The 25,482-nt window shown below is 36.8% G+C and overlaps 1 protein-coding gene across 1 annotated transcript in view; it reads left to right on the plus strand.

The window, feature by feature from the left end:
- USH2A (usherin) overlaps window positions 1-25,482 on the plus strand; it is a 484,310-nt gene that overhangs the window by 137,208 nt on the left and 321,620 nt on the right. Inside the window, 9 exon segments of the mRNA XM_088132494.1 lie at window positions 4,053-4,183; window positions 12,501-12,627; window positions 12,889-12,990; window positions 13,630-13,803; window positions 14,144-14,278; window positions 15,180-15,449; window positions 16,844-17,047; window positions 17,150-17,230; window positions 21,672-21,857. Of these exon segments, the coding sequence (XP_087988620.1) occupies window positions 4,053-4,183; window positions 12,501-12,627; window positions 12,889-12,990; window positions 13,630-13,803; window positions 14,144-14,278; window positions 15,180-15,449; window positions 16,844-17,047; window positions 17,150-17,230; window positions 21,672-21,857 (1,410 nt within the window).

Consider the following 25,482-nt stretch of genomic DNA (forward strand, 5'->3'; position numbering starts at 1 on the left):
CTGCAGGTTCTGTTTCAATGCCTGGAGGTGTGGGGGCCTGGATGGGGTGCAACAGGCTTCAGCTCAACCCAAGCAAGACTGAATGGCTCTGGGTTTTTGAACCTCCTGGTTCCAGAGCCTTCCATCTTTGGTTCTGGATGGGGTGGCACTGTCCCAGACAGACCTGATGTGCAATCTGGGGTCCTCCTGGGCTCATGTCTCCTGCTCAAAGACCAGGTGGCAGCCATCGCCAGGAGGGCCTTTGCACAGCTTAGTCAGTTGCCCCCATTCCTGGACCAGGGGGCCCTGCTCACAAGCACTCATGCCCTTGTGACATTCAGATTGAACTACTGCAATGTGCTTTACATGGGGATGCCTTTGAAGAGTATTCAATTGGTGCAAAATATGGCAGCACAGGCAGGTACTGGTGTCAGTTACTCAGCACATAAGACACCACTGCTCCGCAGGCTGCTTTGGCTTCCAGTGTGCTTCCAGGTGCAATTCAAGATGCTGGTTGTTACCTTTAAAGCCCTTCATGGCTTAGAACCAGGATGCTTACAGGATCGTCTCTCCCCAGTTGTTTCCACCTGCCCTATCTGATCTGGCAGGAAGGGCATGCACCAGATACCATCAGCTAGGGAGTGTCGGCTGGCAGGGCCCAAAAGGAGTCTTTTCTGCCATGGCACCTGCCCTTTGGAACATCATTCCCTCTGAGATTAGATTGGCTCAATCCCTGTTGGCCTTTCATAAGGCCTTGAAAACCTGGCTATGTGCTTGAGCCTGGAGCCCTGGGCTTGGGTTAGAGTCTGTCTTCTGGTTGCATGGTTAGATCATGCCTGGCTGCTATGTGTTTTTATTTTTGTTTATATTATGTATTTTGTGTTTTTATTGTATTGTAAGCTGTCTAGAGTCACATAAAAGTGAGATGAGTGGCTAGATAAATCAAGTAAATAAATAAATTTAATTCAACACTGGAGAACCATGTGGAAGAAGGATGATTTACTCAAAAACCTCCTGAAATGTGCATTTCTTTGAATATTTTGTTTTTGGATACTGACAAGCTTTTTAAGAATATGCTATTTCAATCACATTCAGTAAACACATTAGGTTGTTGTGATATCCTGTGATGTCCAACTATGGCAAATACATCCATTCAGATTTAGCCATTTTTAAAGCTTTTTCCATTTTTTCCTCTGCTTTAAAAAAAAAAAGAAAAGAAACACTTTGGGTTTGTTATTAGTTGTTTTAAATTTCATTCTTCTTTAACTTTTCTGAGATTAAACTCCAAGTTCAATGTAACTTACATCTGAACGGACATTGTAGAACTGTAATCACATTTATATGTTTTTACAGTTTTTTATGTCTAATTGTTTTTATGTATTTATTTTTTTAATTGTTGTACGCTCCCCAGAGTCACCTTGTGTGAGATTGGTGGCTATATAAATAGGATAAATAAATAAATATATGATTAAATATCATTAAATGGAGTAGATATATTTCTGGAAATATGTTTGTGTGTATCTTTTCAGAAATAAATCTACAGCATTTTTAAAAACTGCTTGAAATGTTCTTTTGTGAACAGCATGTGATGAAATTTACTGTGATGACAGCTCCTGTCTGTGAAATACTAATTTCCATATGCCAGATATGGACTAATAGGTTGACACAATTCAGTACAAGGGAAAGGCATGTTCATACGATACGTTTCTTCTTCTTGGACGTGGAGGAGCTGATTGTTAGGGAATGAGATTGAAGTATAAGAGATTAATTCACTGTTCAGGGATCATTATTGTTTTTGATGCTGCTGCTGTGCATATGTCTGGGGGTGTGTTTTGCAGAAAAAAGAGTCTATAGGCTAAGTCAGCTTGCTAACATAGTTCACAAACACTTTTTCATACGTGACTAGGGAACAAAAAGGAGGAGTATTTCAACTTTATGAGGTAGGCTGGACCAGGAAACCAACTCTACAAGTATGACTGGAAATATATTTATTGATAAAGGCTGCAGTAACAGTATTTTGAAAGCCTGACAGCCTTTTCCCTTTCTTCCCTCTTACACCTCAGAGAGTTAGGCTGCAACCAGTCTGAGTTTCTTCCTAATGTTTTCTTGTTTTCCAGGTTTAAAGCATGTTTTTGTAACCATCTCAGCATAGTTTCTTCAAAGTCCCCTCTGTGGTTCTCTACACCATAAATGCAAAGCCCTTTTAACACCCAAGACCTGTCACACAACACTGCAACTGGAGCAATCACTGGAAAACTGCTGCCAAGGTTCCCTCTGATTTGAGAACAGATTGAATAGTCAAATACTCTCCATCATAGTTTTTTTTATTATTTTTTAGTTCTTGCTGCAGAGGCTGGAGTCCCATACTTTGTAGCAAGTTACTGCAGCTAGTTTTGTGGAAATCCAGAATTGGAAACAACCAGAATTGGACATGCCCAGTCCACCCTGGGAAAATGAAAATCTATTCTGAATTAACCCCTCTGCCGATATATCAGGGTTGTGCGGAATCTAGTGCACAGCACTATCAATATTAGCTTTTTAATGTGTATATTAAAGCAGCCTCGATGATTTAATAGAAAACCAGTTTACAGGGGGAAATATAATAATCAAAAATTAAATAAGCATAGATATTTTTCTGTAGTTGTTTTCTCAGCAGTCCCCTTCTTTCTTTTTGTTATCCCAAGCCCTCTGTACCACAACTGGAACATAAAGAGCTTTTGATTATATTCCCCGTCAAGTTTATTTAAAGTCGATTGTCACATAGCTCTGAACAGCTATTTTAATAGCATGATGGATGTTCATTATCTCAAGTGAATGTCTTAATATTTGTGAGTATATTGTGACTCTATGGGTGTCAACCTGTGGAAAGATTAAAGTATGTGAGTCAAAGGATACTGCTTATGGTGTGAGGTAATTAGTAGCATTATTGTAATATGAATATGTGCTGTAGTTATGATTCTTTAATTTTTCATAATAGAATCTGTCTACACGAGAAGCTTTCATTACTTATTATTTTCTGCCTGGCAAAGGAAGGAAAAAATGAATATGAAAAAGTTGATTCATTTGATACAGCTGGGTAGAACCCAATAAATTACCTTACGCTGTGATCAGTGTGCTAAAAGGGAGCAACAAGGACATGAGTATCACTGTATAAGAAGTAAAAACACACTGTTCATCAGAAGTACTCTTGTCAAGAACTCTGCAGAACATGGCAAATGATTTCAGTATTTGGCTCACAAACATAATTATGCCAGTTTAATATCCATGAGTTGAGATTTAAAGTTCCATTTTGCCACCCACAAGGACTTTCCTGTGAGAAACTTTCTGTGGGGATAAAACAAAATGAAAAGCATTTCATTTTATATGTGGAAAATGGGTTTATTTAGTTATATATATTTGGCCATATATATAACTGACAATAGCAACTGTGGTCTCTGTTTAAAGCAGTGTTTCTCAACCTTGGCAACTTGAAGACGGGAGGACTTTAATATCCAGAATTCCCCAGCCATGTCATGAAGTCCACCCATCTTCAAGGTTGAGAAACACTGGTTTACAGTGACTGGGGCTCATATTAATTTCATAGAATCATAGAAGGAACCTTGGAGGTCTTCTAGTCCAAATCCCCAACAAGAGCTGGAATCCCCAGACCATACCGGACAAATGGCAGACCAGTGTTTGCTTGAAAACCTCCAATGATGGAGTACCCAGTTCCACTGCTTAATAGCACTCATGGTCAGAAATTCCTCCTTACTTTGAGTTTGGATCCCTCTCTCTTTCTCTCTCTGCAAAACTTCCACCCACTGGTTTTTGTGCTACCTTCAGGCACTACAGAGAATAAATTCACACTTTTTCCCCCTGTGACAGCCCTTTAAAATCTATGGATCTATTTTCTTTCCTTAGTTTTATCCAGACAAGTTCAGAAGTAGTTATTGGATGTTTTTCTCACACACAATCAAATGTGTATAATGTGAGTGCCAATTGCATTCATCCTAGTGCTTTTCATCATGTTCATTTACATGCCATGAATGTGTGAACAAGTGAGAGATAAACATGCCTTTTTGATTTCTAACTAGGTATTAAAATGAGCTTTAAAACTACAGAACTTGAGGGTCTACTTTTTCTCTCCATGTCACCTGGTAATCAGGAGGAATACATTGTCCTTCAATTGAAAAGAGGACGTCCTTACTTTCTCTTTGATCCACAGGTAAAGTAGTAAAAGTTGCATGGCTATTTTTAATAATACAGTAGATATTTATTTATTTATTTATTTATTTAATTATTTTCCTCTTTCTCTGTTTCTTAATGAAGAGGTTAATGCAGAGGTTCTCAGACTATGGATCCAGACCCCAAGTCATGAGCAACTTAGTTGTGGGTCACATTATTTAGAAAATCTGATCACACTTGGACAGGCAAAGTGGGGGCATTTTCAGAAATTGCTGGGGGCTCTGCTTCTCATTTTGCCTGAGCAAGCCCACAGTGAGCAATTGATGTATCACAAAATTTGAGAATCTCTGTGATGCATAGATTAACATTTAATTATTCAGAATAGTATATTGTCCAACCCTCACCTCAATGAAATCATTAGTTTTATGGGGGGGGGGCTCTAACATAAATTAATTTATCATGTTTGGGAATCATAGTACTACAAAGTTTGAGAACCACTAATTCAGTGGCTTCAGGTGACACATGTCTGCCTAACAAGGGGAGAAGAATCTATACAGTGTAATCAGTCAGTTAATCACTTAAATGGAAAATGAATGAAATTTCAAAATTACAATTATTTGGCCTTTATGAAATGTTGATACTAAGGTTATATATAAAAACATATTTAATCTATAAAACATCTTTATAGATTAAAAAAATAAGGAAAATGAGAGCATTCTATTTCGAAGTAATTACAATATTGATTATAAAAATGACATAGGTTTCAATAACAGTGTATCCCACTTTGAAAAATGTAGCTGGAACAAAAATAATATCTATTCATTCTCCTTCCTATTTCTAGTAGCAAATGATGAGTTGAAGGTGTAGGCCACTAGATGTTGTAAAGTGACATTCAGAGGAATCCCTGTTTAAAGACAGAGGAGAGATGAAGCAGCAATCTTCATGTGCCAGTGCAAAGACATGCTAGAGTAGCAAGTAGGATCACTCTGATTGTGCTGTGTGCTGGTCTGCTTGTGTATAGTAAAAGACTGCAATGTAACTAACTTCTGTTTGCATAAAAAATAAATAGTCCTTTTATTGCTTATTTCAAAGAGAAAGAGTTTGGGAAATTGATGTGTATTTTTTCCAGGGAATTAAATGCAACCTTCAAAGTTTTATTATTAAATTGATACTTTTTTTTTTCAGTTTGAAATTACAAGGGTTTCCTGTACAAGGATATTTTTTCCTGTTGTTTCAACTGATGTTCATCTCTTAATCTAGACTATGGGTTTTTATTTATTATTTATTTCAAGTGCTTTTATGCCATTTCAATCACAAAATAAATCTAAGTGGCTCATGAAAATAGTGTACAATAAATTATATATCTGTATCTGTAATTATATGTTGTATTAATCAATAGCATCATTATAAAATCCCAATAACAATAATGTCATTAATAGTGCCTAGATATGCCCTATGTTCACACATCCTCCATATCTGTCTCCGACTGCCTGCTTATATAGCCAGGTCTTCAAAACCTTCTCCATATTAGCAATTGGGAAACTAATCTGGGGGAGCCAGTTCTACAGAAGGATGACTTTGCTTTCAAGTCCTTTCCTGTTACACCTCAAAGTTTTTCTATATGTCTTGGAGGGCCAGATTCTACTTGGAATAAGCAGTCCTTGAGAACAATCATGAATGGAACATGAGCCAAAACTGGGCAAAGGCTTTTCAGGCTATAGTTTCCACCTACTGTTCCAGCCTGAACTGTGAGTCCAGGAGGACCCCCAGGTTATGAACCAGCTGTTCTGATCTGAGAGATCTAGAATGATCCAGAAAGGTTATGCTTTCCCTATCTAGATCCTCATATAGGTCATTGACAAGAATGACCAATATGATTTCTTTCCTATGCCCAGGCCTGATCTCCATCAAGGAATTCTATGGATGTAATAAGGATGGAGAAGTAAGTTCACTTGTCTGTCCTTTCCATCAGGATACAAACATGTGTCCAGTATTCCTTGTCTGCCAAAATCACTCCAAGTGTCTCTTCTGGCACTTCATTTCTTGAAGTTCCTCTGTAAACCAAGGAGATCCTGGGATCAGCATACAGGTTGAGATGTTCTAGGGCAATCCTATCAAAAGCCCCCATTGGATTTTGTTCCAGAAGCTGATTAAATTCTCAATAGAATGGCTCTCATGTTGCTTGGAAATTTTCCATGCATCCTCTGAAAACCAACTGAGTCCATCAAACCGCCTAAGGCAAACTGTTTGAATGAGGTCAGCTCCCCTACAGAACTGTGACACTGGTCAACCCCATAGTCACCAGAAAATGGTCTGCCCATGAGAAATGACTAGTTTTTATATCTACCATCCCCAGATCATATCTCAACTGCTCTAATGTGTGGCTTCCCTTGTGTGTCAGGTATGTAATGACCTGGCTTAAGCCTATGGCAACCATAAATCCTGAGCTATTTCAGAAGTTGCTCACAGGGCTGGCAAGTTGAAATCACCCAGCACTAGCATCCTGGATTGTTCAGGCCTAAGGTTCTTCTACTACATAATCTGTTTCTAGTAGTGGGATAACTAGCCAGATAATTCAGGAAAGTAGATAAAGCATGAACAGTAAGGAGCTGTCCTTTTCTCAGACCCTGATGTATGCTATATGGCATCTTTTTCCAAAGTGGTGCCCTCCAGATATATCGGTACTACAACTTTCAGAATTACTGACTTGCATAGCTGTGGACTGCTTTGTCTGGCAATTTATGGAGGTCCAGATTGAGGAGAGCTGGTCTACAGTAGTATCTTGGGTACACCTATCCTGAATAAAGAGTATAGTATTTTCAGTAGATATGCAGTAAACTAGTAAAGCAATCTGTGACCTACAAAATAAAACAAAGTGAAAATTTTCACATTAGAAATCATCATAAATTAGATAATCTAATGGAAGTGATTATTTTGTCTATTCAGCATGCAGCAGCACTAGGTCAGCTTGTCTGAACTCAGAAGCTGAGTTAGTACTGGGATGGGAGAGCAGCAGGGAATACCAGGGCTGTAGGCTAGACTGAAAAGTTGAAAAATCCCAGAACACAGCAAACCTTTTTGGATTGCTGCCAAGAAAACAGCATGATTTTTATCCATGTAATCACCAGGAATTGATCGCAACTCAAGGGGACTTTATTTTCATTGGAACAGTCTTTTTACAAACACTTCTCCTTTGCTTTTATCTTTTACTAGTAAAAAGGTAATGTCTTCTTCAAGTACAGCTCAACTCTTAGTGGTTTCATGGACATCTCCAGGTACTGAAATGTGAAAAACATTCCAAAAGTCAGTGGCAAACCTTCAACAGTACAATGTTAGGATTTTTAAAAACGGAACTAATGTCCAATGATCAGAAAAAATATTAGAATGTGAAGGGAAAAAATTGAATCAATTTGTATGTAGTTTATATTTCAAAATCAATTCTTATCTGATTTTCTTGGCACTCTGTAAGTTTAAATAGTATATAAGACATACATTTATTTTCATGCATAATTTCCTTCAACATACTTTGTCTGTAATTTTTGCAGGCAAGATAAATAGACAGAGCAAGCATTCCATGGTATCTGGATTGGGTATGCAATATTTCAGTCAAGATTCACCATTTCAAAATTCAGGATACATGAAGTTGAAAAATAACTTTATTCCAGTCCACATATTAGTCTGGGAAATGCAAATTCAATTGATTCACTTAAATATGTGAATTTAAAAAAGCAGTTCTCATTCTTAAAAAGAAATATATGTGTTTAAGTGCAGCGTGCTCTCTACTGGGTCTAGATCAGTGTTGTCCAAACTTGGCCACTTTAAGATGAGTGGACTTCAACTCCCAGAATTCTCCATCCAGCCATGCTGGCTGGGGAATTCTGGGAGTTGAAGTCCACTCATCTTAAAGTGGCCAAGTTTGGACAACACTGGTCTAGATACAAGGACTGACAAGAGAAAGCAAGAGATTTCTCCAAAAACGATCAACATATAGCTGTAATTTGTCTAATGCCTATTCTTGTTCATTTGTGCAGCATCTTGCTTAGGCTACTTAAATGTGTCTATGGATGAAAGTCTTTTACTTCAAAGCGATTTCTATTAAAGATGACTGCACTGTTGCAAAGTAAATGGATTGTGGACTGTAGAGCTTCCGCTTTTTACATGCTACAGAAACATTTGAAGGAACGCATCTCAAATCTACAGAGATTGTCTCCCTGTTTGCCCTGTGTCTGGCATATGTGATTATATAACTTGAACCTGGGAACTTACATATGTGATTTTAGATAAATAACATAAAATATTTCCAGATTGTTACCAAACTATATATAAAGAATCGCTTTTGTAGACACCTGATCTTTGGCATGCAGCATCGTTTGTAACAATTTTAACGCTAACTAAGTACACTTTGATGAGACAGCATTTAATAAAATGCTCATTAATTTCATCATTAGCAAGGGTATGCTAAGAAGTAAGCCCGTTTCTTATGTCACGCCCAATTAGCATCCCATGCTAGTAATCCCATTAGTATTGTTGAATTCACTAATGGAAAAACTAATGGGCATACTACTAGGGCACATTAATTGGGCATGACACCAGTTCTGGTTTTAATTATTAAACTATGATAATGAAATGTGTGTTTGTAAAATATTAAAATATTGAAATAGGGTGGAAGACAATAAAAAATAGTGTGTGAATAGAAAATGAGCTGATTCATAAAATGCATTATCATGGAACGGATAACTTTACAATATATCATATATGCTTACTAAGATAACATCTGAGGAATAAACAGAAACTCCCCTATGGCAGTTATGAAGTTTTCCACGAATGCACTGAATTTGAGAGGATGTATGGTTGTGGGAAATGTCACAAAGTTCTGAACATAATGTGAGCAAAAGGCTTTAGGTCAGTGTTGTCCAAACTTGGCCACTTTAAGATGAGTGGACCTCAACTCCCAGAATTCCCCAGCCAGCCATGGAGTTGAAGTCCACTCATCTTAAAGTGGCCAGGTTTGGACAACACTGCAGTTTAGGTGATAGAAACATCAAGAAAAGCAAACAGGTAACACCTCCCCCCCCCCAATTAATTGTAGTAGAGATGCTATACAATTTTTTATGTACTTCTAGCATTTGAGATTAATGCATTTCTTGTTCCAGAATATCCCTACAAGAAAGATAAATGAGATCAAACTTTAGACCCAAGTTTGAAGACATGTGATAGCTGCAGATAATATCCTCAGTACCAGAGAATATGTTAAATATATTTTGAGCATTTCCCAGCTGTTGAAACTCTAACAACTGTTGCCCATTTTTATTTGCCAGATTTATTTTTTTTCTGCAAAAATATAAATCATGTGAATTTAAATTAAGATGCCATTTATTTTAAATGACAGGTTCTAAATGTGGAATGTTTCTGTATCAGTTCAAGTGGCTTAAAGCTCTCAAAAAGAAACAAATATATTTCTGATTAGGAATAATGCATTAGCTCACTTTCCTATTCTATGTGGTATTATGTTTACATTTGTTTCTCCATGCCTTCCCCAAATCTAAAATGTATATATAATAATTAATGATGTCCAGATCACTAAATCAAGATGTTTGTGTAAAGGCTTATGTTTATGGCTGTGCTTAGAAGCATGTATTTAATACAGAAGGAGAAAAGTGAGATTAGATAGCAATTTAGTGTTGTATGAAATTCTTATGTACAAATGAAATCAGAAAAGTATTACCTACAAATGTTGTCATATACTTGCTTTTGATCTATGATAACTCTTTCAAAGACTAGCCTGATTATTCCAAAATGGCTATCCTTTATTTATCCAAATCTGGTTTCTACATGTCTTGTTGAGAGAATTCTCTTTTTCAAGCTGGTAGGCATAGTGCCATAAAGAATTTCCCATAAATAATCTGTGGAATGTTTGAAAAGGAAGGCAGTTAGTGTCAAAAATTATATTGATCTTTTGTGTCTTTGGATACAGAACTAAGACCCACTCTCTTTCTCTTCCCACATTCATATATTCTAGCCTGCAAAATTAATCAATTTTCTGAAAGTTATTTTGGATGCTGTTTTATTTTAGCACATTTAATTTTCAAATTGTATTTTTAATCATTCAAATATTACTTGAATCTTCTTTTCATCCAATTCTGTCTCATTCACTTTTCAACAGGAAAAAAGTAGCATCAGTACATAGATATGAAAACTCATGTGCAAGCTGAGCATTGTGGGGTGTACAATGCATTTATTTATGGTTAGAAACCAATAATCCAAAGGACAAATTTATTTACAAGAAAAGAAAGGCAAAGTAGCAAGTTAATACAATAAAGCAATATAATATATTTAAACATTCCAAGATTACAGAACATAAAATATCTGATTAATGAATTAAAAATAGACAAGCCCCCTTACAGAAATTGCAGCTGGCAAAAGTTGGCAACCCATCTTGAAATTTTAGTTGAATGATCTGCTAGTACAAAGCTTATGTTTTCTTCATTTGGCTCACTAGGATGGGTAACCAGCAGAAGTGTTAACAAGCTGAGGTGCCAAGCTTGGTAGAATAGCAGGGGCTACACATTAGAATGCCCATTTCAAATCTGTATCTAACTCAGGGATATACAACTTTTTCTGGTCTGAGAGTTGTTGTTGACTGCTAAATGATGTGGGGCTCCAAAAAGTAGTAGATGGGACCAGATTCAAACCTATATTTGTTTTAATTTCATTTACATTAATATTTAATAAAGAATATGCATAGTCAATATGATTATTCTTCAAGTAGTATTTAATAATTTTTCTCTATGGCATAATAAAAATTACAACTCAATGTCAAAAGTCAGTTCCAAAGCTGTAAGGGCTAGAGGTGTTGTGCATCTCTGATGCAATGTAACTCTCTTCATCTCCAAGGTGCATTACCATTTACAGCTGTCATGGCTAATAAATATATATGTAGCTTATTGGTCACTATTTATCAAGGGCTTTTGTAGGTTGGGAATGCGAAGAGTCCCTCACATCTGACGGACAGCTAATGGACAAAGATTGGTTTAAAGATACGCTGAAAATATAATTGAGAATGTTTTAACATTAAGAGAATTCTTTTTGACAAAGCACTATGGAGAACTTACTGTAGTTGATTTTGGCAGGCGGATGGATGGATGGATGGATGGATGGATGGATGGATGGATGGAAGGAAGGAAGGAAGGAAGGAAGGAAGGAAGGAAGGAAGGAAGGAAGGAAGGAAGGAAGGAAGGAAGGAAGGAAGGAAGGAGGGCAGGCGGGCAGGCGGGCAGGCGGGCAGGCAGGCAGGCAGGCGGGTGGGCAGGCAGGCGAGCTAGCAAAATCAGACCTGGATAGCATTTTGATGGAAAACAACCTGGAAGTATGAGGGCTGCAGGCTAGACTGTGAAGCTGGAAAAAAAAAAATCCATCTCCATAACCACTTTGATTAACTTTAGGTCTGTTACCCTTCTGATTCCAACCACCTTAGCGGATTGATAATGTAAGGGTAAAATAATGGGAGTTCCTGAAAGAAAGGTGGGATATAAATAAATAGAAACCATTTAATATTGTAATTACTTTTTTAAATCTGGGAATATTCTTGGACTCCTGCTTGATAAGCAGGTGCTAGCTGTAGCTAAGAAGGGCTTTGCACAGTTCATCTGATGTGGCATTTGCACCCTCTCCTGGATTGGGACGGTGAGTCATTCATGCTCTATTCACCTCATAGCTCAAGTACTGCAATGTACTCTACATGGGGCTGTCCTTGAAAACCATGTGGAAGTTTTAACTGGTCCAGAATGAGCATGCCTCAGTATGCCTGTGTGTCACCCCTGCTCCACAAGCTGCACTGACTGCCAGTTTGCTTCTAGGTATGATTCAAGATGCTCATTATGACCTATAAATCCTACATGGCATTGGGCCTGGTTATCTAAGGAACTGCCTATCTCCTGTGGTGTCTTCCCAGCCAATATGAGCCACCATATTGAGTGATCCACATCCCTTCAATTATACAGTGTCATCTTTTGGGACCCTGGAAGCACACCACCTCTGTCCCAGCACCTGCCCTCTGGAACAAGGTTCCCCCGAGATCCATGTGGCTCCCACCATAATGGTGTTCCAGGGGACCTTAAAGACCTGGCTGTTCTCCCAGGCTCTGAGCTAGGGTAGATGAAGCCCCTCGTGGGATGTGTTTGTATATGTTTTCTATATTGTTGGCCAGATTCACCATTTTTTTTTAGTTTTACATTCTTATTCATATTGTTTCTTTTCTTATTCATATTGTATTTTATTTTATCTATTCTATTGTGAGTTGCCTAGAGTCATTCTGGAGTTGGGTAGTGCCTAAATCAAAATAATAATTGTTATTATAGGGTTCTGCTGTTGCACTAACTCCAGAAAATGATGGTGGAAGACAATATAATGATAACAATTGGCATCATATAATTGCAGTAAGAAATCAAGCTTTGGGAACAATAACTATAGATGGGCAATTCTCAGGTAATGGTCTCAGTATGATCAATTTATAGATTATTAATTTTCTCAAGAATTTCTTCCACGGTATTTTTTTTCTAAAATGTTCTATGAATGTTTATCTCATGATTACTTATCTCTGTTTCACTTACTTTTCATACTTTCTACCATACTAGCACACTTTTCTGAGATCAGGCTCCTTATCATTTGTTTTATCTATAAAACTAAAACAGTGAATTTTGATTTAACATATTCTAGTTCATACTTAAACATAACTATAATTTTTAGGTTCCTCATCGGCTACCAGTGGTAGTACCATTATAGGAGAAAACACAGGCATTTTTGTTGGAGGCCTTCCAGAAGACTTTACAATTCAAAGAAAAGACATAGGTGAGAAGACTACTGTATATTCGGTGTGCATTCTAAGAATTAACAACTACATTTTTTGATGTGTTAGTAAGCATTACAGTGCAGATACACTTTCCTCACTACTTCTTCACATGGCCCTGCAGACATGTTTATCCATTTCACTGAATATTCAGGAGCTGTTTTTCTACAAGTACTTTCCTTTTAGTATCTTGGAAGGTATTTACTTCCTTTACACAGCCTGATTTCTTCAGTACCGCTTGCTGAGATTTATCTGATGCTCACCTGCTTGATATGGAAGGATACTACCAAAAAGAATTGTTTTACAGCACATCTGCTCAAGAAATATCACTATATAAGTGTAAGGTATTAAATAACGTGTTGAATTGAATAAGGTGCTCCCAACTGCCCCTCCCTATACTGTACTTGCTCCACTGAAATCCTTCCCAAATTCTAGATCTGCAACAACATTTTTGTTTGGGATCAAATCCAAGAAACCTCCCCAAACAGGTAAGTGGGAAACTGTGCATCTGATTCTGGGAACTGCTCTGTGAATGCAAGGATGGATATAATGCAAGGATGGATATAATTCTGTGTCATCTTGAAATTCTAGTAATTTTGCTGTTTGTTTATTTATTCATTGATCAGGCCCAACTAAAATAGTCACACAAGGATTTGTGGGGTGTCTCCGAGATATCTTCTTGCAAAAGATGCACCATCCCTATGAAGTCTGGGAACCTTTAGAATGGGAAGAAGCAGTGGAACAAAGGAACGGTTATCACAGTTGGGAAGGTTGTCCTACTCTGCTTGAAGATGGAGCACATTTTCTTGGGAAAGGTATAATCACATGGTAAAATTGTTTGGATGTAAATGAATACGAAAAGAGGTCTGTCTGCCTTTGAAGGTTTCCCTTTATTTTAGAAGGGTAGCAGTTCTACTGAAGTTGAAAAGAATATAGATGCTTTCATTTGTGTTGCTAATTTATGTGTGCTGAATTACAGATTGAATATACATATAGTATGTACAGTATATACATTTCTTGAAAACTTGCAAAAATTAGCTCTGCATTCCTTAAACTGATATTATATGTAATTCCATGCATGACTCATATTAATTTTTATTCTCACTTATATAATTAAAGCAACTATAATATAACATTCTTGCTTTTCTCCTTAAGGTTTCCTAGAACTCCATCCAAATATTTTTCATGGTGGCATGGATTTTGAGATCTCTTTTATGTTTAAAACAGATCAATTCAATGGATTACTTCTGTTCATTTACAACAAAGATGGGCCTGATTACATTGCTGTAGGTTCTTTTTGTTTGTTTGTTCATTGTTGTTGTTTTGCTTGGGTGTATGTCTTTACTTGGCTGAATTGTAAATTGTTCTGGGCAGGGAATGTTCCATTGTCATGCAGGGCATCGTCTCAAAGTATGCCAAATTTTTATGTGATACTTTGGAACTGCCAATTGAGGTCACTTGTTGGGCTTGTCCTAATCTAGAGTAGTTTTATTAATTAGGTTATGTGTGTATGAAAACTCTCCATCAGATCTTCAATTTTTAAAAAATATAAAGTAATATTCCAATAACCTCTATGACTTCTAGCATTTATAGAAAGAAGACATGTTGGATCAAGATATGTCATGAAAGGGTAGCTTAGAATGGATGTGAGAACAGGTTGCCCTCTGTTCTCTTAACACAACACAAAGGATAGGGGCAAACTTTGGCAGACCAGCATGGATGTGTTTCAGTTTTAAATTTTAAAAATGTTGATCGTGGCTTACAAAAATGAAAGAAACAGACACACATACAGACACACGCATATTGATTCTCCCCCATTCCAGTTCTTTAAGTGCTATAGACAGCTGATGGTCTAAGTCTTATTGAACTGACTTAGAATATTTTCATTTTATCTTAAAAATGAAATAGTATGCAAAGAAGGATGTAATCTACAAATTCAATCTGAGGAAAAAAATGTGTATATCTCAAAAGCTTGGATTTTGCTTTTCAAACAAAGACCAGTAGTAGTTGTGATCTCTTATGTTGTTTTATGTTTCTTGTCCTGAGGATTCAATATAGCCACTGAGACTTGGAACTGTATTCCTTAGGTAGTCACTGCGCTTTTTCATGCTTAAATTCATACCTTAGTTTTGTTTTGCTTTCCTGCAATCATTAATCTTTTTTTCTCCCTGTTTTAACAAATGGCAGGCAGAACTGAAAAGTGGAAGCCTGACTTTCCTATTAAATAATGGCATTGTCTCTACACGTGTGAATCTCTGGTTAGGACTGTCTTACTGTGATGGAAAGTGGAATAAAATTATTTTGACAAAAAGAGGATTGGTAGCTTCAGCACGGATGAATGAATGGACAGACCACGTGACAGAACCTGATTTAGAGCAGCTATTTGTAAACTCTCCAGTCTACCTTGGAGGGACTCCAGTTAAAGTCCAGGAAGCCTTTAAAGAGCTGGGCTTAGAACAAGGTGTGTACTACGTGGGAAGTGTGAAGAGGTTTGCATATAGATAATAGAGTGCATATATTTCTTGGAAATGTTTATAGTTGGAATCAAGGTTTGGAGGGGAGGAGGGAAAATCAGCAAAATTCACTTTTATTTATGTGTGAATGGAAATGTATTCATGCATCTTTGGATCCACTGCCCTATGTTTAAGTAATTAATATTTATGCAATTACTTGCCTAGAACCACTTTCTACATTACCTTGAATTCCATGCTACTTCTAAAAATTAAATAATTAATTATATTATATTATACTAATATTTATAATTAGTTTAGCTAATATAATTAACAATACATAATTTAAAGCTATAGATAGAAATAGACAGTTTCTGGTATAGGAATGTTCTGTTCAAAAATAATTAAATGCATTTATTTATTTATTTATTTATTTATTTAATCAATTTGTAAATAATAAATAATATCATACATACGCCAATTAAGAGAGACAATTTGGTTAAGGCACCAGGCTAGAAACCCTGAGCCCATGAGTTCTAGCCCTGCCTTAGGCACAAAGCCAGCTGGGTGACTTTGGGCCAGTCATTCTCTCTCAGCCCTAGAAGGCAGGCAATGGCAAACCACTTCTGAAAAACCTTGCCAAAAAGACTGCGGAGACCAGTCCAGGCAGTTGCCAGGAGTTAACACTGACTTGAGGGCACTTCCCCCACCCCCCCCAAAAAAAGCCAGTTGACAATTAGAACTCCAGGAATGTTTACTTACTCTTTGCTGCAAATGTTTCTGCCATACTCCAAAGCCAGAAGGTTGGGAGATGTTGCTAGGTCACCTGTAACTGTGATAGTGAATACTAGGCAGGATAGGCATTACATCTTTAAATGATAGGGCAGCTGTATGTCTAATAGAGATACAGCTTTTTAGGTTCCTTGCACCTAAATATCGGATAATATGTACATAAAACCAAAATTTAGACAGCTTTATTTAAGAAAATAAAACTATGGGAAAAGAATATTTCTTAGCAGGTAGCAGTGATCCTCTGCACATACCCAAAGTCACACTTTCTATACGATTAACCAGGCAAATATGCCTTTGAAATCCCATGAAAGAACACCCACTATTATATGAATAAAGGAATTAATCACAAATCACATTAGCTTGTTTTGTATTTGAGCTACAATATCAAAATCAATCTTTTGGATGTCTTATGCTGACCAAAAGGGGGAAAAAAATAGCACAGAGCAATAATTGCATACAGCCACCCAGACATAGAGAGAAATGTAATCTAAAGTTTAACGTTGATATTTAGCTCCCTGTACAACTAAAATGTAGGACTGTAAGAAGTAAAACATGCTTCTTAATTAACAGCTGAAGCCCTTTACCTGCTGCTAATCCCCTTACTGTTTGCTAGGTTTTGGAGGCTGCATGAAGGATGTTAAATTTACACGAGGTGCTGTCGTTAACTTGGCATCTGTGTCCAGCAGTGCTGTCAGAGTCAATCTGGATAGATGCCTGTCAGCTGACAGTGCTGTAAACTGCAGGGGAAATGACTCCATCTTAGTGTATCAAGGAAAAGAGAAGAGTGTTTATGATAATGGCCTGCAACCATTTACAGGTACCACTGTGGTTTCTTCCTTATAGGTATGGGTTTTTTTGTTCACTTTGCAGTGATTCTATATTAATTTCTCTTTCTCTCTCTTTCCCTCTCTCCCTCAAGAATATCTATACCGGGTAATTGCTTCTAATGAAGGAGGATCTGTATCTAGTGCCTGGAGCCGTAGTCGCACAAGAGAATCAGGTAATTAACGTTTCTGCATAGCGTTCCCATATGAAGTCTTTATTTAGATTGCCAATATGACAGTATGGACATATTTAGATTGGCACTAGGAAAACACAGTAACCAGGTAATGCAAAATTGTTCTCTAAACTCAATGATTTTTACAGCTTTGCTGGCTACAGACTGGTAAGACAGAAATAAGAAGATCAGAGTTTGGACTTTCTGTTTTCTTTTGCCTTACTTTTACAGGAGTAACAACAAAATGCCATGAATTTATTTAGAAAGCCATTTCCTCCTGGACTGGACTTTGGAGAAGGGCAGAAAGAGCCCTGGGAACACATCAGATTCTTTGCTTCTCCTATCCTGCTCATTGGCCAATATCTGTCACACTCCTTTGGGGGTTTCTGAGTTCAATTTTTTCTGACTTTTAAAAAGCCAGCCTTGGAGGAGGCACAGCTGGACATCCCTGTGGTTCCAATATTCAAATTACTGAATCAGGCTGTGGGTTTGGCCCCTATTTTAAGTCCTATTTTTAGCGTGTTGCCTCTTTCATCAGATATAAAGTGTTGTTTCTGCTCAGAAGAGAATTTCAGAGCACTTTTCTAGAACGATAGAGGCATCTCCTTTGAGAATGTTATTTACAGTATTTGATTTATGGCCCACTTTTTATTCTAACAAGAGATGGTTAACAAACTTGTAAAAGAAAATAGCGCCCCCCCGAACCTAAAAAGTTTAAAAAGTAATTTAGAATGAGTACTAAAGTAAACACTAAAATAATTTAAACAAATAATGGTGAAATATTTTCTAGACACTGAAAAAGTTGGACCCAAATTTTGTTCCAGACAAATATACTTCATAACCTGAGTGCAATACAGAAGGCCCAAGAACCCAAACAACAGAATTCTTCATTCTGCATATTTAATCAGCTAGGTTTGTAATGGAAGAGATTGTCCCTTAGGTTCTAAGCTGTGTAAGGTTCTAAAAGTCAATACTAACACCTTACCTTTTGTCACTGAAGCCAGTATAATTTTTTTCTGATGAGTCTGATGATTCTATTACACCATTTTGCTCTCTAGCTGCTGCATTTTGTATCCTCTGTAGCTCCTGGATATTTTCAGGGGTAGCTCCATGTAGAACATCTTGCAGTAGTCAATACAGGATGAAATCACATTTTTGATAACCATCACTAAATTTAGCTGGTTCAGGAAGGATCACATCTGGCATTTGTGGGAAAGCACTCCCTCCCACAGCTGCTATCTGCAAATCCAGTGATAGCTGAGAATCGATGAACACTTCCAGATGAGGACCTTCTCATTTCAGGGAGTGCAACTACATCTAAAAAAAAGCTGAACCTCTGTCCCCAAATCCAGTTTTTTTATTTGTAGGTAGCAGCTCCATCTTGTTTCAATTTAATTTCAACTTGTTCTACTTCTTCCAGCCAGCTGTTAAATTTAGCTAATGTTCAAAAGAATTAATTGATCTTGGATTTAAATGGTATGGAGCAGCAGAGCAGGGTGGCATTTTGACACTGAAGCTTCAAATGACATCTAATTCCAAAGTTTTGGATGATCTTCTCCAGTTATGTTGTGTAAATCTTGAAAAGAATGAGGATTAAGTTTGAAGTCTTGAACTTCTTAGGTCAGGAGCCTAGGAATCAAACAGTAGTCTCCTAGCACCAATTTCTCTATATGGCTTGGCAGGAGTGACCAAAACACTGTACAAAAATGCCCCCAAGGCCTTATCTTGTCAGGTATTTGTAACAATGCCATAATTATTAAAAGCTGCCAAGAAATCCAGGAGAACTACAAGAACTGCAGTCCCTTCACCAGTTTCTAGTATAGGTCATCTGCTTAGATGATAAAAGCATTTTTGATACCAAATCCTGGCCAAAAGTCCAATTGAAATGAATCACGGTAATCAATATCATTCAGAGGTATCTGTAGATGCAAGGCTGCCACTTTCTCAGTTATCTTTCCCAGAATTAAAACATATGAGACTAGTCTAAAATAATGCAGACCTCCCAGGTTGGTAAAGGGTTTTATAACTGCTTTCATTAGGCAGGGGGAAAAACATTCTACCTGCAAGGATGCATTGATCACCTCAATTAATCACAGCCCCTCCTGAGGTCGAAAATGATCAGGACAAACAGGTACCATAGTTCCATTTAACCCAGCAACAACCTGATCCAACATCAACTCAAAGTTGGTCCAGCTGAGTTTGTCTGTAAAGAATCATGTAGTTTTCATACATTGACTCATCAACTGTTCTGGAGGAGCAGATATCACATAGTGTGAACAAGTAACCTGGCATGTTTTGTGTGAATGCAGTGAAACTAGAGAATGAAGCATTCTACATTGCCTTCACTGCCTTATACAGTGAAGGCCCTCAGAGGCCCTCACTCTGAGCTTTATCTGATCCATCTTGTGAGTCCCTCCACTTATACTCCAGATGACATTCCTTCCACTTCCTCACTCTCAGCATGTTAGTAAAACAAAATCCTAATTTGGTTCTGCAGAATGGAACAGAGTGCTGATAATTTTGTTATCTGCAAATGGGGTGAAAAAAATGAGAGAATCTTATTCACTTCAATCAGGCAGTTTGAGAATTTGCTTCTCACCACTTTTTACAGCATACTAGAATTTAAACCCAATTCCTTTCTGGTACTATTATTATATCACATCCACTTTTAAATTATCAATTGCTGATAAAAAAAATCAGAAACAAAATTGGCATATGACCTCCTCGTTCTACTTGCAAAGAGGTAACATAAGTGCTTAAGTCACAAAAGCTTTTTCAACATGTTTTCGTCAAAGCAAAGGATTTTTACTTGCAGATGTTTTGCTTATACAGCTTAATGCCACCATGTGGTCGACCATCCCAAAGCGAGCAAATGCAGCCATATTTTTGTCCTAATTGTCTGACCAGAGTAAGTTAGACCATAAATTTATATTTACAATCTGACCAGAGCACTAGCAGCTACATGTTCCCAAGGGCTAGAAAATAATTGCACTATTTAATTATTTTTGAGTCAGTTTTGTTATGTCCCCTATGAAAAGGCCATCTGCTATACAGTGCCTTACCTTGCTCAGTGATGTATTTCAGAACCAATAAAACCAATATATTTATGTAATATTGCCAGCAAACTGATGTGTTGTAAGTAGATCATATTGCTACTTTTAGGAGGCATCATACTTGGTCAACACTTTGAAAAGTAATGTATCATTTCTATGCAGTTCCTTTCTCTCCCCACTGGAAGATATTTAAAATAAATCTAGGGAAGGGAGGCATAAAAAGAAAAATACTTAGTTAAGAAATGCTTCAGCAATCCTAATCATTAAGGCTTTTGAGTAGATAGGCATTTATAGCAAAACCATTATCCATCATTCTGCCAGAGAGTTCCTTGAGCCATTTTCTTTGCATTCTCTGTGCAGTCACCTGTGATAAAGTTGTTTCTTACTAGATCTTTACTTGATGTAACAGTAGCTTATTAAAGTAGCTAAAGATTATTAGAAATTAGAATATTTTTACTACCATAGCTGGCTTCAGTGAGTTAAACTTTGAATGTTCTTAAGGCTTCAATGAAAGTTTGTGTTAATCATCTTCCATATACTGCTAAATAGGCAACACCTACCTGACTTTGACTGATCTTGAAAAGTTAAGGGTGACACGTGGATACACCATTAGGAAATACCATGGTTGTAGTCTAGACAAGAAAATTGAAAAGGAAAATGCCTTGGAAGAAGGCAATGGCAAAACACTTCCATATTGTTGACAACAATATCTCAGGGATGTGTTCATTTGAGCTTGATTTGATGGTGACTTTACATTTACTTTGCAAAGTAAAAAAATTCTTTATTTGTAGTTTTTTTTAATTGATCCAGAGCAAAACATTATATGCACATATACTAAAATACGTGGCCCAACCCACTTTCTCTTGGCTTTGATAGAGAAATGTTATGGATAATCCAGGATAAGATTACATACACTATCTGTAGGGTTGTTGTTGTGGGTTTGTTTTTTGGGGGTTTTTTGGGCCATTAAACTTTGCTTTAAGTTAGGAAATATTCAGTATACAAACTGTGTATGTTTAGTATAAGGCAGAATTTTAGGAAACGGTTTTGGATTTTTGTTGATGGAATGTAGAACCCCAGTTTATATGCATCTAATATTGTTTGAACTATTACATTCCACTTCCTTCTTTTTTAAGTAACGTTTCTTTGGTACCTTAACTAGAGAACGAAGAACATTGCATATATAGAGTTCTGATGGTTTTGAAATATAGCTAATGCTGAATGGCTCAAGATGTGTAGTCATATTAAATCAATGCTGAAAGTTACAACTCTAATAAATTGTATATATGCTAATGGTGAATCTGATTTACTGCAACTATTAAAAGTGAAGAATGGAGCAATAGTCTTCTTAAGACTGCTATTCTTTCTGTTTCTCTTTTATTCATTCATAGTACCACAAAACGTGCTGACACTCTCAAGAATTCACAGCATAAATGGTTACAACATTGAAGTTACATGGGATGAACCAGTTGGGGTAAAAGGTGTAATTGAGAAGTATATTTTGAAAGCTTCCAGTGAAGATGGTTCCAACATATCTGTTGTCACTGCAGAGATTTCTAATACTAGTTCATGTACAGGTATATGCTAATAAATATATCTTTAAAACAATAATATAGAGTTTAGTTTTCATGAGTATTATTCATTGGTGAAATGACTTCCAGGAAATGCCATGTGAAGAAACGAATAACAAAGTGGCATTTCCTGGAAGTCATTTCACCAATATTTTAACTTTTTTGCTGAGGTGCCAAAAAAATGTACTCAGATATTGCTTATTAATTGTATGTTCATGTGTTTATAAGAGTGAAGGAGAGCAGCCCCATTTTTGTATCAGCAAGGGCAGGGTGAAGAGAAGTCAGGATAGAGGTAAATGGAGAAGAACTCATTTTGGTAATGCTCAGATCAAAGAGGAAACCTGACTGTGAAAGGGTAGTCTTGGTTTCAGATCATCATCTTTGTTAGACATAAATAGGTTAAAGCCCAGAATTGCAGGAATTTTTTTCCTGTTCATTTTCTTTTTTGTGAGATTCAGACTGTTCTCATTAATGTGAATTTTGGAATAATTTTTAACATTAATTTTGAAATTGCAAAATATAATTAGAAAGATGGCTTTCAATCCTTCTTTATAAGTAGGGGTTAACCAGATTTTTTTTTTTTCATTTCAGTATAATGAAAACTGTTATCATGCTTGCTAAAACACATATCTCTAGCATATATTTAAGCTTATTTTACATTCAAGGAATCTGTCCACAGAATGAATGGGCTGGGCAATTGCCCTGGTGATAGAGGCTGCTCTTTCCTGTGCATTATCTGATTCTGTAGTTTTCAGTGTGGCAATGCTGATCCAGAAATTGCCTGATGTAACTGGCAAATTGAGAAGAAACAATGATTAACTTCAAAAGTTTGTTCTATATAGTGGAGCTGAAATGTCAGGTTATAATCCAGAAAAGTGTTTATTATAAAGACAATGAAAACTTAATGATTATGATATACTGGAGTGGCAGTAAATTGAGGGCAGGTGATGGGTGCACCTTGACAGAAAGGTGGAATAAAGGAAGAGTAAGGAAGAGAAAAAGAGGAGTGAGCCAGAAGATCAGGAAAGCGTATGGGGAAGAGGAGAAATGTATCTCCCATCTGCTAAGTGTCTACTAAATTTCCCAAGATCTCAGAAAGATCATGGGTCTTTTGTTAGGCAAATTAGGTAGGTATGTAGATTAGAAAGACAGACAGACAGACAGACAGACAGACAGACAGAGATAGATAGATAGATAGATAGATAGATAGATAGATAGATAGATAGATAGATAGATAGAAGATAGAATATTTCAGCAAATAAGTCTGATGTCACTGGACTCCAGGAATTATGTGCTTGTTTATAACAGTTTCTGCTTTAGAGGATCGTATTATTTTGCTGGAAAAGAAACATGTTATATTTTTATGTTTCCATATTTACTGAAAGGGGAACAGGTTTCCCAAAAAGAATCTGAAAAATGTTTGATGGAAGTTATTGATGCAGTTTTCTGATGAGTGCACAGGGCTTGCTGTATTGTCAATACATGACACGGTGCTATTCTGGCTGTGTTAAGGGTCTGAGGCATGCAGGTAGCAAGAGACTTTTTTCTTCATTTCAGTGGAGTGTAAAAGCTGATCCTGAATATCTGGCCCTGTTGACATGATGCTCAGGCTTGTCAGTTTGGCAGAAAGAAACAGAGAAAATAAAAAAGGAATGTAACATAGTGGTTGAAGCAAACCTTGATATAAGTTAAGCAAATGAGGGAATAGCAAAGAATAAGGACAGTTTATTTGATCCAGCATGCTGTTTCCAATAACTTTTCAGCAAAATTGAAGGTATTCATAGAACCAGTAGGCCATCATCGTCAAGGGCTCTACTAATTTTAAACCTCTGTTTTTACTAAAAACATAGAGCAATGGGACACCCATTATTCCCTATATATTAAAATGAAGAATAAAATAGGAATGGTCTAGTGTTCAGTCCCTTGGAATTGAGGAAGGAACTTTCTTTGGTGGGATTTAGTCTTTTTGAAATAATGTAAGCTTTATTTGTTCGTTTTTCAGAATGAATTTCAAACCTGTAAGTCATCTTGAATGTCCTTTTCAGACCAAAAGTAGAATTCAATCAATCTATTTAATCTCCTGCAAGCTTATCAATTGTTTTACTCCACAATTTTTTTAGACAGCTGTTAAAAATAAATGTGGTTTAAATAAGGGATGGTGGTAGAAATTAGTATGTTAACTTTCCTTTGGTGTGTATGAAAGGATATAATTTGTGTAGCTCTACTAAAATATGTACAGCTTTAAATTTCAAGGAGTTGTTTTGGCTAGTGGTAGATTTAAAGTAAATGATGCAATTTCTTATTGATTTAGAGAGCTGGCAAAAATCAAGTTAAAAAGGTTGAAGCTAGACCTCCTTTGAAAGCATTATGGTCAACTGAATGTTTTTCAAGGACTTTTCACTTCAGCTACCTGATTATACCAGTTTTACTTGCTGTTTGCTTAAATTCACATGAACAGACTTTTGTCAGCACAAATATTTGGAGAATGACAGTTCTGATATCTCCAAGATAATTCTGAACAAACATCAGCATTTTCTATTTATTGCTCACTCTTCCTCATTGATTGTGTTCTTGGTTTAAAATGTATCAGTCATCATTTTTGGCAATCAGACAAATAAGTTTGAAATTAGGTGACATTAAAGAAATGTGCTTTATTTTTTAACCATTAGCTAGAATATAAAGAAAAACTGGACATCTGTTCTGCAGAATGTCATTGAATTTCCTGTGAGTTTCAAACCAGAGTTGGTATGAAGCAAAAAGAAAAAAGAAAAGCCGGGGGGGGGGGGGGAATGCTTTGGAAGCAAAAATGGAAGCCTCTGTATGTAGTTGTTCATTATCCATGACCTCAATGTCTTAATACCATGTCAGTCTTTAACAACATTATCCAATGATAGGAAATCATGGAAACAAGATTGACTGTATAAAATGGGAGCACAAAAAAGTAGTTTTACAATACCCAGAAAACTAATCATATTGCCACACTTCTCTTCTAAGAACTATAGCAGATATCTTGCCTTGGGGCTTCAGATCTTGTGCCCTCCACACACCTACACCCATTCCATTCTCACAACAGAGGAGGCCATGACCGAGCATCCTACGCAAGTAAGGAAGAGAAAAATGAGAACACACACAACTTATTGAACCATTATTTGATGAACAGACCAAAATTGAATGGGTTCACCTATTGTACGAAGCCAGATAAAGTAAACATGGTTTAGTGGAATGTGTGAACCCAGTCAAAGTAACGAATAATTTCTGCAACTGTCTCCCATGGGTCTCCATCATTCGTTCATTCATACCTACACAAATTATCTATCTATCTATCTATCTATCTATCTATCTATCTATCTATCTATCTATCATCTATCTATCTATCTATCTATCTATCTATCTATCTATCTATCTATCTACTGTATATCACATAACATTCTACCATAGCTAATAAATTCTCATTCCTCACAAACACGGTACTTCTAGACTCAGGGATGATATGATGCATTCCTCTCACTTTATTGTGTATTCTCCTACAAGTAAAGATGCGTCTGATGCTTTTTCCATGTGCCTTATGGGAAAGAAGCAATAGCACGGATCCTTTTCTTTTATCTTGGATTTTTGAACCTCCTTCACAATG

This window comes from Python bivittatus, unplaced genomic scaffold (genome assembly GCF_059951505.1).
Source record: "Python bivittatus isolate LINGU-HERP-01145 unplaced genomic scaffold, Pbiv_v1 ctg000020_np1212, whole genome shotgun sequence".
NCBI classification, from domain to species: Eukaryota; Metazoa; Chordata; class Lepidosauria; order Squamata; family Pythonidae; genus Python; species Python bivittatus.